At 33.2% G+C, this 21,619-nt stretch overlaps 1 protein-coding gene across 18 annotated transcripts in view; it reads right to left on the minus strand.

The window, feature by feature from the left end:
- Window positions 1–21,619, minus strand: part of LOC115220674 (poly(rC)-binding protein 3) — a 258,024-nt gene that overhangs the window by 34,497 nt on the left and 201,908 nt on the right. Inside the window, exon 13 of one of the 18 annotated variants that reach the window (XM_036510565.1) lies at window positions 3,574–3,784. The exons of the other annotated variants lie outside the window; for them this stretch is intronic. Within the exon in view, the coding sequence (XP_036366458.1) occupies window positions 3,769–3,784 (16 nt within the window). The 3' untranslated portion in view covers window positions 3,574–3,768. Of the gene's footprint in view, window positions 1–3,573; window positions 3,785–21,619 lie in introns of those variants that run through there. 18 annotated transcript variants of the gene reach the window in all.

The raw sequence follows: 21,619 nt of genomic DNA on the forward strand, positions 1-21,619 counted from the left end.
CTGAGTCAAAATCCTGCAGAAAAACATTTGACTGGATGCCTTGCATTCTGGGTTCAAATCAAACCACGTTCTACATAGTAGATTTAACCCATCACCTGGTTTAACACCCCTGCCTGATATCTTGGATGCCTTTAAGCAAGCATTTGGATTAGGTTTCTGGTCTAAGGATAACTTCTTCCCTCCCAACAGTATCAGAGGCTCTGTAACTGGTCATGAGCACTGCTTTCCCTCCTGACTAAAAGATAAGAAAAAAAATAAGCATACCCATATTGAAACAGAATAAAAATATAAATGAACTAAGCATATGATAATAGTCTACACATGCTGTTTGTGTTGATTACACAGTCTTAACAAAACATCAAAAACATATAAACTGTGAATGCACAAACAAGAATAAGAATATTTTGTACATTTACCAGAGAGTAGTACTGAAAATTCACTGCATTACTTCTCAGTATTCTTTTGGTATTCAGGGTGTGTGTGTGTGTATGTATGTAAGTGTTTGAATTATATATATATATTTATGTATGTATACACACAAATATATATATATATATATATATATATATATATAATTTCAACAATTGAGGATAAAATTAATTAATTATTAATCAATTTCACCAAGTATTCAGTATGTAAAGGGACCATTTAGGCGAATTCAAATTATTACATTATATAAAAGGGCTTAGTAAAATAAATTACTTTGCCACATACTGAACTCATTAGAAATAGCAGCTAAAAAAATTTTTTTAAACTATTTCTAATACTTTAAGTATTTTCTTTAAGTATTAGAAATAGTTCAAAAAAATTTTTTTAGCTGCTATTTCTAATGAGTTCAGTATGTGGCAAAGTAATTTATTTTACTAAGCCCTTTTATATAATATATATATATATATATATTATATATATATATATATATATACTAGCAGCTAAGCCTGGTTTCACCCAGCCTGTTTGGATGATGTGGCTATAATCATTTTCGGTTAGGCTTAATCTATAACAGCATTTCTCAACCTTGTCGTTTCAGGTCCCCTGTTTCGATTGGATCCATGTAGCTGAGCTAGGAAGCAAATTTATTATCACACATTCATACCCATAGCTATGTGTGTGTGTCAACAGGAGACATCGATGTTTCCTAGGGCTAAATGGCGGGTGTAATTCCCTTACGGGACTGTCACATTGAGTTGACAGTATACGACCACTATATATATATATATATATATATATATATATATTATATATATATATATATATACACACACATATACACATATATATACACATTCCATTTGCTCACAGCTTCATTGGAGCTTCAAATATGAAGTGTAGTTTATTTAATAAACTGCACTTCATATTCAAGGCTACGATGAAACTAGGTGATACTCAACTCTGAGTCCATTGCATCTTATAACAGAAACAGCTGTAAGCTAATGAAGTTCATAAGATAATCCTTTATTCCTTTGTTGTTATCTTATTTCTTTATTAGCACTCTGTATTTGACTAATGCGTCATTCTGAGGCACACTTATATTGAGTTCTACACCAGGTCATTAGTCTCACAATGTCTAAGAAAAACATCATCATCATCATCAATCATCATCATCATCATCATCATCATCATCATCATCATCATCATCATCATCATCCCCTCCCCCACCATCACCACTATCATTATCATCATCATGAACCATCACCATCATGATCATTTGATATCTATGTTCCCTGCTGGTATAGGTTGGACAGTTTGACATGATACAATAGGTCAGAGAATTGTATCATGTCCACTTTGGCATGTTTTCAAATTGCTGGCTGACTTTCCCAATGCCAACCACTTTGGAGAATTTCCTTGGTGATCTTTTTTGTGTGTGCCACCAGCACTAGTAAGGTCCCCATGCAACTTGCAAGAATACAAATTCCAAGAGAGGAGGCTTTATGCTAGAAGATGGGGGATTAAAGTATGAGAAAAGGAGATCAAAACAGAATAGGTTTCTTGCTGATGAGGGGCTACAACCAGGGTAGAGCTGAAAAGAGATATATAACAGAGGTGATGAGATGTCTGTGTGAACCCCCAATTTTGGGTGGATAATGTTCGCAAGAGTGTATAGTAAAATGAAAGCTGAGAAGTTTGAGAGGGATTAATGTAAAGAATGAAAGTGTGGAGTGGATGGTAAATAGGGAAGAGGGGTGGCAAGCTGGCAGAATTGTTAGCACACCGGGCGAAATGCGTAGCCGTATTTCGTCTGCCGTTGCATTCTGAGTTCAAATTTTGCCGAGGTCGACTTTGCCTTTCATCCTTTCAGGATCGATAAATTAAGTACTAGTTACGCACTGGGGTCGATATAATCGACTTAATACCTATGTCTGTCCTTGTTTGTCCTCTCTGTGTTTAGCCCCTTGTGGGTAATAAAGAAATAGGTAAATAGGGAAGAGTAGCTGACAATTGTAGATAATGAATATAATTGTGGGGTAGATGTAGTGAATGGTGGATAAGGAGTGGGAGTGAGTAAAACTGAATAGGAATGATAATACAATGATAATACAATAGACAGGGGAAGGATGAGAAAGGGTGATGAGTGGTTGGGAAGGTTGTGAGAGAGGGGAAGAGAGAAGCAAGTGTATAGTGCATGGAAAGCGTGAGAGGCCAATGGGGTAGAGAAGGTAAAGTGATTTGGTGTCTCAAGGTAGGGGAGGGGGAGTCAGTAGGGGTTAATATGAAACATGGATGGAGAGAACAGTATTAAGGATGAGAGATGGATATCAAGTGAAATGGTTCTGGGAAGTGAGAAAGGTTAGTGTTAACAGGAAAAGCTGAAGTTAGAGAGATGAAGGGTGATGGAGGTATCTTGAGGAAGAAACTGAACAAAGACCTACTTATGCATACACACACACACACACACACACAGAGTACTTTTAGAACTTAGTTTCAGTGAGTTGGGTCAGTCTTCTCAAGAACCATATATTTCCAATCATCCCATTCTCTTGTCAATTCCTCTGTGAGGTTCAACATCCTGAGATCAGCCTTCACCGCTTTGTCCCATATCTTCCTGGGTCTCCCTCTTCTGCTAGCTTCATCCACAGTTTTTCCATTCATATTTTTATTCTGACGCATCACAGGTAATCGGAAATTTTCAGTAGCAACTGAGTGAATTACCAGCTTCAAAAGAATCAACTTCTTTTTTGTTTTAAGTACACGAACATATTTATATATGTGTGTGTTTATATATGTGTATATTATTTCTTCTCGAGCCATGCCTGGCTCATGAGGGCCGGTTTCCTTGGCATATAGGTTCCCCACCTGGACAGGACGCTGGTCCATTGCAGGTGAGCTGCAAATGCAGGAGGAAAGAGTGAGAGAAAGTTGTGGCGAAAGAGTCAGCAGAAGTTTCATCATTACCTTCTGCCAGAGCCGCATGGCACTTAGGTGTTTCGCTCATAAACACACACATCTCCAGTTCTGAGATTCGAACCCACGGTTCCTCAACCATGAGTCTACTGCTCTAATCACTAGGCCATGTGCCTCCATATGCGTATATACAATTATATGTATGTATATGTTTATTGAAAAGATTATTATATTTAGGTGTAACAGGAAAATGTATTTTATTAAGGACAAGAAAGTAAGTCCTAAATTAGAACCTACACTTATGTTTAAGGACTAGGGATAAATTGCATCACACTTCTTTTCTTAGCTCTACAGTTTTGTGAGATTTCCATTTTATTTTTCTTTGTAGTTGTTTCTTCTTCATACATCATTATAGAAGAGTACAGCTCAACTGAATATATTCCTATTGGAGAATAGATTGAATGCATCTTTATATTTTAATAACTGTGACAAGATGGTTAGAGTCATTGTTTATATAAACTATATCTTAATTGTTACCTGAAGTCAAGCTTAATGTAATGTCTAAAAATTTTGTGATTCAAAAATTAGTGTTCATAGTTATTTTTAGACTTTATTCGTTAAATATGTTTATTAGTAGTTTCCTAATTGCATCTGTGTTATGGTTATTCAGGTTGTACAAATCTGTTAATCTGATATCTTTACATAATCCTAGTTGGGGAAAGTCTGTTTATTTTAAGATTTTAAAAAATGAAATCTATGGACCCATTAGCTCACACACTTTGGATCTATTAAGAGAATTATAGTTTCGCTGAGCGTCAGTAAAGCCTTCATCCATTTCTTTCATGAGATCTATGCATCCCTAAACTGTTTATTCAAAAGCTTCCTAACAGTTCACCTCTCACAGTGTGTTGACAAATCCCTTAACAAAATTCAGTCTATCAACACACATGTATCTATCTATCCTACACCTTTTCTTCTTTTCAACAACCAACAGTCATTCAACTTTAACCCCAACCCTCCCCACCATACTTACACAAATGGCATCAATCATCAATCATTTATCATTCACTTTCAGTCTACATGCCTCACCTATATACAACATAAAATTTTCTATCCAATATATATCATTTCCAGTAATAATTACAAGGGAAATACTTATCAACAGGCTGATTAATTATCAATACATAACATAAAATAAAATCACTTCTTAATAAACCAAACAAATAGCAACATATCACCCTTTAACCCTTTTGTTACTGTATTTATTTTGCTCTGTGTTTCTTTAACCCTTTCGTTACCAACCCGGCCAAAACCGGCTCAAGCTCTGTAATACAAAAGTCTTGTTTTGAAAAGTTCTGAATTAAAATCTTCCACCAAACCTTAGTCACAATTTATGTTCCTAACACTAGCTTAATGATAACCAAGTCATTTTACTAAATTCTTTGTTATATTTAAAATAATTGAAAGAAACACAGAGCATCTCAAAATATATACATTAACAAAAGAGTTAAATTACTTTAAATATAACAAAGAATTTAGTAAAATAACTTGGTTATCATTAAGCTACTGTTAGGAACATAAATTGTGACTAAAGTTTGGTGGAAGATTTTAATTTAAAACTTATTAAAATAAGACATTTGTACTCAGAGCCAGAGCCGGTTTCAGCCGAGTTGGTAACGAAAGGGTTAATATTCAAGAACAACAGACAACTGAAATTACTATATTTCTGTAACCATAATTTCCATGATAACCATTCTGTATATGGAAAAGTGCATATCACAATGGCTTAATTTCTTGCCAAAAGCAAAATTCTTCTGTCAAATATAGCAACAGAATCTATATGATAAATATTTTTTTTACCTGAAGGACTAGGAGTACGCAGAAATTGAAAAGAAAAATAAAACAGCTAGAAGCTGTAATTTAAATATGACATACAGCAGGTATGAATATGTCTTTGATTTAGCACTCACAATAATATTTCTTACCAAAGAGTATTGAATAAATACTCTTCTTTCTTTTTTGTATATTTACAAAGAATGATTTAAATTTTGGTTGGCAAGCTGTCACCCAACCACATTTTACTCCGAATTCCCCTAAGTATCTCTTCTTCAACTCTTATAGTGAATTCAGCCTTTTGAGTTTAATGTCTGTACACTAACCAATATCAATGCTACCTAAATACACCCAGTGCACCTGGCTCTTATTCTCTTCTCACTTTGTGTCACTGTATCCAATCCATTGTCTTCAGATCTGGATAGCTCTACAGCTTGTTCCTTGTCATTATTTTTCTTTCCTTCAATTACTAACCTATACAAATGCAAATTGAATATTTTCATTAATCTTAATCATTTATCTCTATTCTTCAGTTTTTGAGGGTATGAACAGGTGATAGATGCTACTCTTTCTTTCACAGGCTAACCAATTATAACAAACTTTAAATCATAAATTAAAAGAATTGTAAGAATTCAGGTTTTGGAGTTTTTATAGCCAAATCTAAGATATGTGACATCACATATTCTATATGCTTTCATTATTTATTATAATCATTATTATTATTATTATTATTATTATTATTATTATTATTATTATTATTATTATTATCATTAGGCACCAAGTTGGCTGAGCTGTTAGCATACTGAATAAAATGCTTAGCAACATTTCGTACATCGTTACATTCTGAGTTCATATTTCCCTGAGGTCAACTTTGCCTTTCATCCTTACTATGCGTAGGCTTATTCACTTAAACATGTATATAATTTCAGAAAAAATACCATTTTTATAGACATGCAAGTTTTTCATAACTAAAAATCTAATATGATTACTAATAGAAAAGATAAATATTTATCAATAGTAAAAGAAAAGGGCGAGTTCGCATCGTATTGATTTTATATTATAGTTTAAGTATCATTGAAATACATAAATTTGAGATTATTGACTAAAATATCGTAAAATAAAACAATATTAAAAGTAGTTTAAAATGAAATACCATCATAATTAAAACTAATGATATATCAGTTCTTATAACTTATAAAATAGAAATAGAAAAATAGTTTTCATACAAAAATAGTATATTGAGTATACTACAGTAGAATTGGCCTAGATAAATAATGAAGCAACAAATAAATCTAATATAACATTTTGAAAATATAGTACTCAACATTGCTTAATAAAATTTTTTTAAATCAAAACATCAGTTATTAACTCTTTCAACATTTTAAGTCAATGATTATTTTCAAAAGAAATATTTTAAAATTGCTTATGTCATATTGTTTCAAAAGAAACCCTTTAAAATTATTTCAAAAATATTACTTTCTTTCAATTTTAGTGATGATTTCCAAAATCAGTTAAATATTAAGTATTAGACTCAGGAATATTTAGTAACATTTGGAGCTGCTTATATTCTCAGCAATAAATCATTAATTATTCATATTGGTATTATTAATTGCCATCATATCAAATTTGCAAAGCAAAATAATTACAGTATAATTCAAAATATATTTCTGCAGTTTTTGTGCAGACATTATGAAAACTTTCTGGCAGAATATATGGAAACTAAATACCCTGATTTATATGGTGTATGACTTTAAAATGTTCAAAAGAGGAAAACAAAAGAAAATAAAAAGTAACTCAAGACAATCAAAATCCTGTCAAAAGAAACAAAATGAAATCTTAAAATAACTTATTTACAAACAAAATGCAATCAAATTAATCTTCAAAAATTCTTGTCAAGCATTCAGTGATTTGCTCATTAATTTCAGTCGTAGCATAAAACTAAATTTATTTCAGCCTATAATTATCTTTTTTTTTTTACTTTATTAAAAACTGGGTACATTTCTGTGATAATTCACCTAAGTTACTTGAAGTTTATCTTACCATCTTTAAGCGCTATTGAGATTTTGCAAAATAAATCAACTATTATGTCTATCAGTGTACAAAATATCTGATAAAAAAATGTATATAATTTATTAATTAGTACAGTAATATTCTATTTGTTAATTTTTCCAAAATGAAAAAGATCACATAAGTTTTTAAGTAATACAGCGATCTGCTATAATAATAATCACTTTGGAAGTTTTAATTGGGAAATTAGGGTTAACCTAAAATAAGTATGATAATTAAGTGGTAATTATAAATATCTTTTTAAATATGATATGGAAAGAATGCACTATCCGAAGTAGTTTAGGAATTGAAGATTAAAAATCTAAATGATAAAATTCTTGTTAGAATAATAACATAGAAATAAAATTGCAAAATGAAAATTAAACAACAAATAAGAAAATAAAGAGAATTAATAAAAAGAAAACTGAAATAAATATAATAATGTATCAGAATCTATGCGTAACAAAAACTTTAAATTAATAGATTGAAACATCATGTAATTTGGACCATATTCAGAAAGTCCATTGTATATTATTGATGCCATAAATTTATTTGCATTTCTACATCTATGATAAAAGCCATCTGGAAGATTAGCATGAAATATATTTATTTGTTTCATTGTACTTGGTAAATTATTTTCTAACTCATAAAACCAAGAATGAAATGCCTATTAAACTATACATACACACACACATATGCACAGTACTTAATATATGTACATGCATACACAGACAGACACACACGCATACATTGACTGTTCAGAATTAAATTGTTAATAGGTTTTGGTGAAGCAGGCAAAAGAAAAAAAAAGCAGAGAAGATAAAAATTTTTAGTAAAAGTAGAAAGATGCTTTATCTAATTTGGAAAAAGGTCAGTGGAAAACCAGCATGGTGTTACTGGCAGTATAAATACCCACCAAATGAGAGATTCAAAACTGAATTTGTCATTTAATTTCAAATTACCATTTGGAAAGGTATAATGTTAATAGTGTGTGTGTGCGCACGTGTGTGTGTGTGTTTGTGTGTGCGTGTGTGTGCATGTGTATGTGTGTGTGTGTGTGTGTGTGTTATCTTCTCTGATGTTTCATTTTTATCATCTTTTCATTTTATCTAGTTTCAGCTCACGAGTTGTGGCCATGCTGGGGCACCGCCATGTTCATTTTTATCAATTATGAAGTTGCAGTTGATTGAATCTGCTCCTATTATTCCGTCCTACGTGTTCCGACTCCTGTCCAGTTTTTGGAAACCAACGAGAGGCATTAACTATCTTAATATCCTGATATCCATCTATCAAACCATAATCATATTTTAAAATGGAAATGCATTACATGAAACATTCTCACTTGTACTGATCTAAGTCAACTGAAATTAAGTTTTATGCAATGGTCCAAATTACATCAATGCAACATGCAATACAAAACAATATTACAAACACTAATAGCTGCAAGAACACACACATTGGACACTGAAAGAGAAGCAAAACACAGTAAGTGGTCAGCAGGAGAGAAGCAACCACTGAAGGAAGTAGCAGGTAAATGTAATGTTGATGAAACTATCTGAAAAGTAAATCTAAAATTGCTCAACATTCTAGAACTATGAATGGATGAAATAAACATTTTTGGAATTATGAAACAGTGAAAGAAAAACAAACATTTCAAAAATTTCAGATTAAAAAGCTTAGGAAAATATAATTAAACAAAACACTAAATCTAAATTTAAAATTTATATTTTTACAGCATTTATTTCGAAATTTACCTTTCCTATAATTTTGTTTCATATTTATATATATATTTGAATTTTGAATGACTAATGATCAGAATTAATTAATTTTGTAGGAAATCAAGAATAAAAATTTAGTACTGATCCATCATTTTCTTAGTCAATAAAGATTTCGTGTGTAAGTTTATATTATTTCTATATATATGTGTATGTGTATACGTTTGTGTCTAGTCTAATTATTCTTATTTTTCTCTTGGTGATTATATCCATATTAAGATTTGAGTTTCAAATCAAGAGGAATTTTCCACTCTACCACAAATCTTATTTAAGTACAAAGTGCTTTTATATCATTTAATAAAGAATTGCATCTTAACATAAGCTATTTCTTATTAAACACAATTCTAGATGTTACTCTGATAAGTAAACTAATGCAAGAACTAAACATATCCAAACTGGTACTTAAATCCAGTAACTTATTCTTTGGAATAGGTCACTTAATATGAGTACCAATATGGAAAAATTCATCTATCCATCACTGATGGACAGATGCACAGAGCAATGAACTAAAATACACACATAAGCTACTAAGGGAAGCAAAATATACAACAGAAATTGAAAAATTCTGTTGTTCATTTCCTATTGATTTCACCATTTATTTATAAGCATTAATAAACCTTATGCACATGAATAGAAATAATGCTTATGCAAATATCACTGTATGTGTGTATATCATCATCATTTAGCATCTGCTTTCCATGCTAGCATGGGTTGGACGGTTCAACTGGGGTCTGGGAGGCCAGAAGGCTGCACCAGGCCCAGTCTGATCTGGCAATGTTTCTACGGTTGGATGCCCTTCCTAAGCCAACCACTCCGTGAGTGTAGTGGGTGATTTTTACATGTTACTGGCACAGGTGCCAGACAGGGCTGGCAAACGGCCAAAGTCGAATGGAGCTTTTTACGTGCCACCGACACAGAGGCCTGGTGAGGCTGGCAACGGCCACGATCGGATGGTGCTTTTTACGTGCCACTGGCACGAACATATATTTCTATACTTACACACACACACACAAGAAGCATATATACTAATACTATAAGATATATAACAAGAGAAACACTAACTTACATGAATTTATAACTACCATATCTATTACAAGTCAACTTCCTTGATATTTTTGTCTCTATCAAAATTATCTACCTCTCCAACTCTGTTTATTGTAAACCTACAGACCCTACTTTTATCCCAACTTTTATTCCTGTCATCCCACACACAGTAATTCTGAACTTTCTTACAACTACTCTGATACCACACCTCTGCATTATATGTCCCAAACACTCATGGATACCCTCCACTGCTAAGCCCAAGTCATCTGTTAGTTAGACAACTGTTCCCCATCCACTGCCATACATTCACCAGCCTGTTCACTAGATTTCTTTCCACTCCGTAATCCAGCTACTTTTGTTTACCATTCTGTAACTTCCACTTTTTACAGGTGAATCCCCATAAATGCTTTAAAATGTCAGGTCAGGTCACTACCGTATGCTACAGGTAATATGTAACCCAGTACAACTTGTCACATAATCGAGTTATCAGCAACTAAACCAGCAATCCCACCAAGTTTGCCTGATGAGAAGGGTGATTACAAGGACACCCTGCAGGATAAAAAACAAAACCCAACAAATGGCAGAACTCAGGAGAGTCAACAGCCACCGAGTTTGTATAAGAAATGAAGAATGAAATAAAGGAGATTTGTATGTGGAAAGATCAATGGAATATATATTTCTTTACTACCCACAAGGGGCTAAACATAGAGGGGACAAACAAGGATAGACAAAGGGATTAAGTCAATTACATCAACCCAGTGCAAAACTGGTACTTTATTTATCGACTCCGAGAGGATGAAAGGCAAGGTCGACCTCAGCGGAATTTGAACTCAGAACGTAACGACAAATGAAATACCATTAAGTATTTCGCCCAGCGTGCTAACGATTCTGCCAGCTCGCCGCTTCTCTACCAAGCAGTTGCATAGGTGAGATGGTGACTCTGATAAGTCACCGGAAAAGAGGCATCGTGAGCTATGTTTTCATATTAGTAATCAAGGGGATGACTGAATTGAGCACCTAGATAGGGCACGAAATTTAATCGTATTGTGAATCCTCACTGGTTAGGATTGGTTGCTCAACCATGTCAAAGGATGAAATGAATGCCTCAATCTTCCCTAAGCCTTTACTCCCCTGCTTCAAAAATAATGAAAATCAATGTAACGTTCTGATCAAGACTTCTTTCATATGACCCTTCAAAAGAAATATTTCTTGTAACCCAGAAAATGAGACCCACAAACACAAGTGAAAGCATCTCAGATGCAGCATATTAATCTTTGCTCTACGAAGTATGAAAATATACTGCAAATTCCTTTGATTCTGCCTTCCATCCTTCCAGCTATCTCATCTATTTACAGTATCTTTTCCTCTCCACTTTCTCTATCAAGATTCTTGTTTTGTGCTCATGTTTAAGTATAGGTTTAAGTATTAGTGTGTCTGTATAAGGGCACATATCCCATTGCATTTTTACTTGCATATATGTCTGTACAACTGTACGTGTACACATCAAGGAAGCTATCTGTATATATGCAGTCTGACAGTCTGACCAAATTTATGTCATTCTTACTACGGAAGTCCAAATTTCTAGGAGTAATCATGCTTCTTGCCTCCCACTCCTAACCTTTTCCTCTCCCTCTTTCCTCTTAACTTGATCTCAAGTGTGGTCTTACTCAAAACTATATATATATATATATATACATTAACAGGCAGACAGACAGATATTAATCAAAATTCTGAGAAGTGAGAGTTGAAATATTCATTCCATTTGTCAACAGCTGTTTCATAGTCTGTATCCAGTCACAAGTGAAAAAGGTATTTCATCTCTCACTTCTCTGAATTTTGGCTAATATATACTCTCCACCATTGCAATTCCTGGATTTTCAGAAGGATAGCAATGTTAATATTATGTCCTAATCTCAACTATTATCTTTCTAGTTGAATCCCTATTTCTGTTTATGAATGTGTGTGTGTGCATACGTGTGTGTGCATGCGTGTGTGTGCATGCATGTCTGTGTGTGCATACATACATATGTACATATATACATGCATACATTCATAAACATTATACATACATTTTACACTTAGATGTCTCAACCAATTCATCAAGACCATTGTCATTCCAAAAAGATACTTATGAACAGACAGATGGTAAGAAGTACGTGTAGGAAGTGCCAAACAACATTTGATAAATAGAGTTACACTCCCTAAACTAAGAAAATACCACAGAAAACTTGTGAAAGCTTAGCTTGATTACAACAAGGTGTATAATCCTATTCTCTACTCTTAGTTACTGAAACCATTCCTGTTAGCAAAATTACCTGCTTTCATTTTAGTTGCTGCCACTGAAAGGCTCACAAATCCAAGTCAACAACTACTACACTTGTAATGGATAGCAGAATGATTGTCTTTGAGCTTATAAGTATTTCAAAAGGACTATTCTAAGAAAAATATATGTCTCTGCTTCTGTTTATTTAGGCAGTAAATCTGTTACAATTTTTTTAACAAAACCCAGAGGTTAAGTGTTAGGGTTTATAACTGTAAAAAACATCAGTGTAAACCATGATTTCTTTGTGGAGGAAGCCATAATTCAAAGTAAATATTCACACAGTGGCAGGTCTTCTGGAAATTGGGAGAGTATGGTCAAGAGACGTATTCTTGTTTTGTAGACCTGTTAAAGGAATACAACTGCATTACATGGGACTTGTTGTGGATGACTCAGTAGGAGAACAGGATAAATGGCTGGAGTATAAGATAAGAGTCAAAACCACTCAATGTGGGTGTTGGACTCTGCCAAGGGTACATACTATCACCTCCTCTATTTATGATCTTTATGGTCAGGATTAACATGTATAGTCAGGTATTGGGATTGGCAGATGTAGGATCAGTTGGCTGGAATTTTCAGACATCATAGTACTACTCAACTCATTAGAAAATGATCTGTGGAATACATTTGATAGATTTGCTACTGAGAGCTGCTCAGCAGGAATGAAAATCAGTGCTGTGAAGATTGAGACACATATCCTTTCAAAGAGACCTGTGCAGTGCAATCTACATGTGAGTGGAGTTCCATTGAAGCAAGAGAAGTTCAAGTATGGAAGCTTTAAAGATCAATTGAACAGTCAGAGATTTAGAGACATTCTAATTGAGGCATTTAACAAGAGGGAGGAGCTAGAGATGTATAAACATGCAGAATAACTGGAGCTTGTTATGGGACAACCTACTGACAGCAACAAACCAACTTTGTGGCTGGTATAAAGTTTCAGCCAGACGAAAGGTAATGTCATGGAGGAACAATGAAGTAGCACCATAAAAGGAAGGATTGGGAAAATAGAGGTGGCAGAAAAAATGTAGCAGGTACCTAGAAGAGAGGCTAGGCAATAGGTTTATCTAGTAAGAAGAGAAGTAGAAAGGAAGAAATCTACCAATGTCCTATGGCATGAGAGCTAGAGGCATATGGTGTTCTAGTTGCAAGACAGTGTGTATGGATGGATGACTGGATGTTAGTACACCTGCGCTGAGTAATTCTGAACAGAAAGAAGTATGGAACGGCTACTATGGGAGAGGCTATTAAATATGGAGAAGGCATGGGAGAAGAGGAGTCTTTCTAATGAACCAGCCTGTGGGACTGGCCATTGTAGTTGACAGCAGTATGTTAGATAAGACAAGGATACAAAGACGGGGAAAGCTGAGACGCTTAAATTACCTGGCAAAGTGGGATACAGCCTAGTAACCTGTATAGTTAATTATGTAGTACAGAGAGGCATCATACTACTGGTGTAGAAGTATTGTAGTTAACTCCTACAAGGGCAAAGAAGATGCCTCAGAGAGAAATAGTCCCAGTGGTATTAAATTGCCAGACAAAGTCATTCAAGTTACAGAAAGGGTAATAACTCAACTAATTTAGAAGAGAACATAGGTGAGGAACGGTCTGGTTTTGTACCAGGGAAGAATACCATTGATGCTTTCTTTTTAGTAAGTAGTTAGCCAAAAATAAAGTACTATACTTTGCATTTATCATTATGGAGAAGCCTTTGACGAGGTCCCTAGCTTCCTCACCTGGTGGTAATGCACAAGCTAAAAGTAGATAAATGGTTGGTGAGAGCTGTCCAAGTAATTTACAGGTGTGTTGTCAGTAAAATAAAAGTTGACAATGCATACAGCAATGAATTTAGTGTGCAGGTAAGTATTCAACAAGGTTCAGTTCTCAGTCCCCTCCTATTTTTCATAGTTCTCCAGGCCAAAACGGAGGAGTTTCAGATGGGTTGCTTGTGAAAGTTCCTCTATGCTGATGACTTCGTTCTTACGGTTGAAACTGTAGTGGAATTAGAAATGAAATTCCAAGTGTGGAAGCAAAACCTGGAATCAGAGGGCCTTAAGGTTAACTTAGCAAAGACCAAAGTTCTAGTTAGCAGGGAAACAAACAAACCACTAATCCCTTCGATAAGGCGAATAGGTGTTGGTAGAAATTTGTGTCTAAACTCCAGCTTTAAATGCAGTGATATGATAGCTGCCCAAATGAAGATTAGCTATAGATACTGTACCAATTCAGCTGGTATGTATATAACAGAACAAAATCATTAAAACAGGAATGAAAACAAGATTATGACAGATGTATATTTATACAACATATAGAGATAACCACAAAACAACTAATTTCCTCAACATTGCCTTAGATTTAATCTCATCCTTATATTCTCCAGACCATAAAGCAAATGAGTATTTTCAATATATCACTATTAAATCTGACAATCGTAGATCAATATTGTCAAACAGTATTTCCATTGGAATCTCTAACCTGTCTGCAAACAAAGAAATGTTTAATAACCATGACAAAATAAATTTTTTTATCTAACACCAAACTTCAGAATTGCTTGGCTAAGCTAGATCCTAAATCTAAACATACAGAGGCCATACACAATATTCCTAACTCTAACAGGGACACCTACTCTGCAAAAAACAGCAATTTCATTCCATCATTACATTTGTTGCAACATCCCCCCACCACTTAAATTAAACCACAAGAGCACATGAGAAATGATCCTTAAATGAAAACTAGACTTCTCCCCAAATTTCAGGATTATCTAACAAGAGCAAGAAGAGAGGTGTATATCCTTTGGTATACACCTCTAATCTGCTTAAATGTTAAGGGATGCCAGAACAGTTATTTAGTATTATTACCCACAACATAAGTACCACAAATTTTTTATTTGTTCACGATTAAACTGTCATACTCAGCTACACCTAATATTGGATCTATTATAGACATAAAGACTATTTTATAATTCACACCACCCTACTCATAATGACAGTAATAACAATAACTCAGATAGAAACTGTAATAACAGTACGGAAAAGTTTAAAAATGACGGTCAGCTTAACAGGAATAGTGATAATGGTAGTAACAGTCACAACAACAATAATAACAATGAGAATATCCATAGTAATAGAAGAAATAATAATCATAAGAAGAGCAAATATGAAAATATAAGGTAAAATACAGGTAACAATGTTCAGTGAGAGGATGACACACACACACTCTAATAATAATACATATAATATGGAATATATTCTGGGATGGTACAACAATGAGGACAGTTGATTTGATATGAGCACCTATTATGGTTATAATATCATTATGAATTCCACTGAGTAGGTTGCAAGAGTGAATGGGGAAGAGAGAGATGCAGGCACAGTGTGGAGGGATGAATATCAAAATTAATGGGGAAACAAGATTTATATAAGATTTGAACATATATAAGATTTGAACATATATATATATATATATATATATATATATGTATATATATATGTCTTTATATGAGAGTATTGTAGTTCACTTGAAGCATTGTGTATTGTTTCTAAAATATAACGTCTTGAATGGCACGACAATGCAGAGTGGACTTAATAACTGTTATAATTTAATTATCCATAGTCTGATATAATAATGATATTTCAGAATACAAAAATTCCTTCTTCAGATATCGCTTGGAATTGGTCGAGTCACTGCTATAGTCAGTTTTCCAATGGTTACTAAATTTTTTTTTCTGGAAGCGTTTCTGCAATGGTCTCATAAAGCTCTTTCCAGAATTCCTCATGAGAAGTGCATGAGGGCGGCCATATCTCAAGCTCGTGCATGTTGGCACATCTGCAGTGCTGTTTCTAAGTTATGTATTATATGTGCAGTTTCTTTTATTTCTTTTCATAATACATGAGCATGTTATCAAAAATGAACCTACATGCATCCAGATGTAGCTAAATGATATAGTGATTGCCAACCACCAGCCTGTTGTTAATTTGGGGCCCTAGTCTGTCTATCAGGATAGCTTCCTTAATCTTTAATTTACCCAAATTTCTTTCATTGGCCTCAATTGTGGCTGTTATGCTTTTGTCGGTGTTCTGGCATCTGTCTAGATGTTTTCTGAAGGAGGAGGCTTTCATGCTCAGATGTTCTTTGATGGGAATGTGTAATGGCCTTGTTGTGCTACCCACATAGAACTTGTTGCATTTGTTACATTATATTCTATACATAACATTTATCCGTTGGTATAAATCTGTGTCACGGATGGGGCAGTTAGCTAGTGTGCATTGATTGCTGTATGTCTACATACAACTAGCCCACTCTGGTCCCTCTCTGAGGAGACACCAAGCAAAGAAACGAGCAAAGGACAGCAATCAATGAACACAGATTTTTAATAAAGTATATTACTCTACCTCTGGTATTCGAGTACTATTTTTTCCGACCTTGTTTCGCATTTATATGCTTACTCTGGTATATATATATATATATATAATATATATATATATATATATATAATATATATATATATATATTTATACATATATATGTGTGTGTGTGTGTCTGTGTATGTCTCTTCTATTTTTAATTATTAGCAATCTTCCACTGAGGAAGTTAACACAGACAAATTCCCATTTGGAACTTGGGAAAAGTCTTGCATACTTTTACTGTTCCACACACAGATTGCACTTGTAATGTACGAATTAGTCGATCATTTTCTCTTTCTGAAAATCCCAGTTTATCCAAATTCTCCTTTAAGCATTTGCTAAAAAAACCTAGTGCTCTAATTATTATTGGTATGAATATGAATTCATAGTCTGGATATAGATGCTGGAGGTTTCAAAGCAGTTGTCCATAGATATCCTCTTTTTCTTTCATTTACAAAGAGCTATGTATATCTGCAGAGCAGCTGACTTCTATGATGGTTCATACCTTTGCCTGTCTGTCCCAAACAACAATATCCGGCTTGTTATATTTACATTTGATAGAAGTTTTGATGGGAATATCCCACCAATATTCCTTGAGTTGGTGTTTATGAATGTATTCCAGAACAGAAAAATTTTCTAAGTTTATTTCAGGATAGTCTTGTGTCCAAGAAAGGCTGTGCTTTGTGTCAATTCTACTGTATTCTTCAAACTTCCAGGCAACCTACCCTGCATAGTCTTTTTGTTGTATGCTGAGTGCTTTCCATGCAGGTCTTCTCTGAGGTAAGAGAGCCCAGCTGCTTTGGGGCTGTATAGGAGATCATCAAGAAGACTAATCCTGAGGAACTCACTGCCATGCATGCATGCATGTATGTATGTATGTATGTATGTATATTGGTCCTTAATAATTAAAAGTAGAGTTGAAGATAATCAATTTTGAATTTCATCTTTTTCTTTACACTAAATATAGATGAGAATGAACAAACATTCTATGAAAAAAATAGATACTTGTTTTAGTATCAGCTTAAAATATTTTCCCATTTTTTCCATTTAAGTATCTAATAATGATTTCTAACATTAACAATAATAATAATAATAATAATAATAATAATAATAATAATAATAATAATAATAATAATAATAATAATAATAATGATAACAATAATAACAATAATAATAATAGTAATAATAATAATAATAATAATAATAATAATAATAATAATAATAATAATAATGATAATTTCTGTATCAGGGCCTTTTAGTAATACAAACTACTCAATGGTAATTTTGCTATTTTACCATCCATATTAATAAATTTTTTGAAACAAAAATTTTTCCTTTCATTCTGATGTCATTCCTAAGTTTTCAAAAGTATTTTGCATTTATTGAGCCAGGTAAACCATTACTTTGCAAGACTTTATAATATATAATTTTTTTTTTTCTATATTTTGACATTTAATAATCATTAATAATTGCATATCTAGTTGTTTTCTATCAGAAATAAAATCAAAAATAATTTTTTTTAATGAGCAAACAAATTATCCATTTTCCCCCTTTTTCTTCCTAATTTATTTAAGTACACAAGGTGTACACAAAAATGCTTACTAAAATTTTAAAATACAGATTCACATGATACGGATAGTTTCTATGTGTTTTAGGCAATTTTGTGTATACAAACACACATATAGATAGATAGATAGATAGTTGGATATATGTATCTGTACGTACACACACGCACATACTCACACACACACATATACATAAACATGCGTGCACACACACACACACACATACACACAGAATGAGTATATACACATTTATATACTTACACATAAAATGCAAATGACATAATAGAATGATGAACAGAAAAGTGAAATTTCCCTAAAATTCTATGATGGATCAGAATTGACAAAATAAATAAATATTGTTGTATATTTCATTTCTATAACTATTTATGATTTTAAATATTAACATTGAAGATTAACAAATGCTAACTATAGATTTCATATGTACCAAGATTCAAAGTGGAAGGCTTTAATCCACTCAAATGATGGTGAAATCCATGAATGACATGATCTTACAAAAAAAAATTGCTGAATGTTGTAAAGCTTAACATATTTTGTCACCAGATGTACACACAACATAAACTGATATACACACACACTTACACACACACACTCACACACACACACACTCACACACATATATGTACTTATACGTGTGTCTGTGTGGATGTGCATGTATATGTAAAAATATACACAAACATATATATACATGTGTGTGTATGTGTGTATATATACACATACATATATATATATATATATGTGTGTGTGTGTGTGTATATATACATAATATATATATATATATAATATATATATATATATATGTGTGTGTGTGTGTGTGTGTGAGTGTATATATACATATATATATATATATATATATACATACATATATATATATATACATATATATATACATATATATATATATATATATGTATATATATATATATATAGCTTCATACTTCATCTATAAATACATATATATATATATATATATATACATATATATATGTGGAGGTGCAATGGCCTAGTGGTTTGGGCAGCGGACTCACGGTCGCAGGATCGCGGTTTCGATTCCCAGACCGGGCGTTGTGAGTGTTTATTGAACGAAAACACCTAAAAGCTCCACGAGGCTCTGGCAGGGGGTGGTGATCCCTGCTGTACTCTTTCACCACTCTTTCTCCCACTCTTTCTTCTGTTGGCCTGCTTGCTTAGCCAGCGGGGTGGCGTCATTCGAAGGCTAAAACAATGCGAACGCATTGTGACCAGCGATGTGTAACAACATCTGATGGTCTGGTCGGTCACGTGATCACATGATATTATTATATATATATATATATATATATATATACAGTTATTTCCATTATTGTCTGTGTTCAAGTATTTCCTAAAATTATTTCTGTACTCTAATGGAAAAAGTATTGTATGTGTGTGTATTTTGTGAGCATGCATGCATGTGTGTGTGTGTGTGAGTGTGTGTGTGTGTGTGTGTGTACAAACAAATTGACTCTAAAAATTGTTGAACATGAAGCAAATATAAATCTCCAGCAGATCATGCGAACCATGCTATATTAGCTGAATATAAGATATATTGAAGCAAAATCAGATTTTCATTAAAATTAGATAAACTTAAGCTATATTAGTATTTAAAATATTCAAATGTTAAAACAAGCTATTTTAAGAGGAGATATATAATATCAACTGAAGCTTTTAGACCAATTATTCTTTCAGCAAATTTTTGCATTATATATACGAAAAATATTTATGTATATCCATACATAAATATATACATCTACACCTCCCCGCCCCCACACACACATATATATACAGTATGCATATGCATATATATATATATATACATATATGAATATATAATAACAGACATATATATATATATATAATATATATATATATGCACACATAATATGAATATATATATATATGCGTAAGTATAGATGTCTACACAGATATACATGTATATATGTATATTTATATCTGTGCATATATATATATATGTATATTCAATTTATCTATCTATCTATCTCTTTCTCTCTCTCACACTCTTTCTCGCTATATATATATATATATATATATATATATATATATAATATTGCTTTCAGAAACTCTGATAAATATGATGTAAAATACCCAGTTTCTAATAAATCCTATAAAGTTGCTCTATCACATGATTGTGCTCCTTTTACATTGCAAAGTTAATATATAGCTAGAAATACTAGCAAAATCAACATTACATCATATATACATACAGGGTCTGATCAATAAGTATCCGGACTGTTGTCATAGTAACGAAGCTAAAGCACACAGTTTGAAGCTGTTTGGCACAGATTAGCCTTGATCTCTGTTGAGCATGTGCACTAAGTTTTAACATTCTAGCTCATTTCCACTGTTTACAGCAATGCTTGGAAGTAAGGTGTGTAGCATGTGATAATCACACTGACCATGACATAAAGCTGTCATGGCAATACCTGCTCAGAGGCCTACACAAATTTGCATAAAGTGTATGGAGAGGAGTGTATGAGCTGCACAGGGTTCAGACGTTTCCATGATTGCCAAAAAAATGAAGATATTGATAAACGTTCTAGGAGACCCGCAACCAGCAGAACTGAGAAAATATTGCAGAGGTGCATGAGCTGTGAGGGGAAATCGTCGAATCACCACCCTTGAGTTATCAGAAGATGTGCAGATTAGTTACAGTTCAGTTCAGTCCATTATCACTGAAGATTTGGGTATGAGGTGTGTGTCTGCCAAGTTTGTGCCAAAACTGCTTTCAGCTGACCAAAAAGGCACTTGGGATTCAGTTGCACAAGATCTCCTTGATTGTGTTGAGAATGATGAAATTTTTTGAAACCTTTGCATAGGCCTCTGAGCAGGTATGGCTAAACTTTTGGCAAAATTTGATGCAGATTCTCTGCTCAACTTTCTCTGTCATGGTTAATGCGGTTATCACACGCTACACACCTTCCTTCCAAGCACTGCTGTAAACAGTGTAAGTGAGCTAGAATGTTAAAATTTAGTGCACATGCACAACAGAGATCAAGGCTAATCTGTGCGAAGCAGCTTTAGCTTTAGCCCCATTACTATGGCAACAGTGTGGATACTTATTGATCAGACCTGATATATACACACACACATATATATATATATATATATATATATATATATATATATATATATGTATGTATGTATATATGTATGTATTTATGCATGTATTTACATATACATATGTATGTGCATATATATATAAATATGTGTGTGCGTGTGTATATCTCCATGTGTGTA

Source organism: Octopus sinensis, linkage group LG17, assembly GCF_006345805.1.
Source record: "Octopus sinensis linkage group LG17, ASM634580v1, whole genome shotgun sequence".
Lineage (NCBI taxonomy): Eukaryota > Metazoa > Mollusca > Cephalopoda > Octopoda > Octopodidae > Octopus > Octopus sinensis.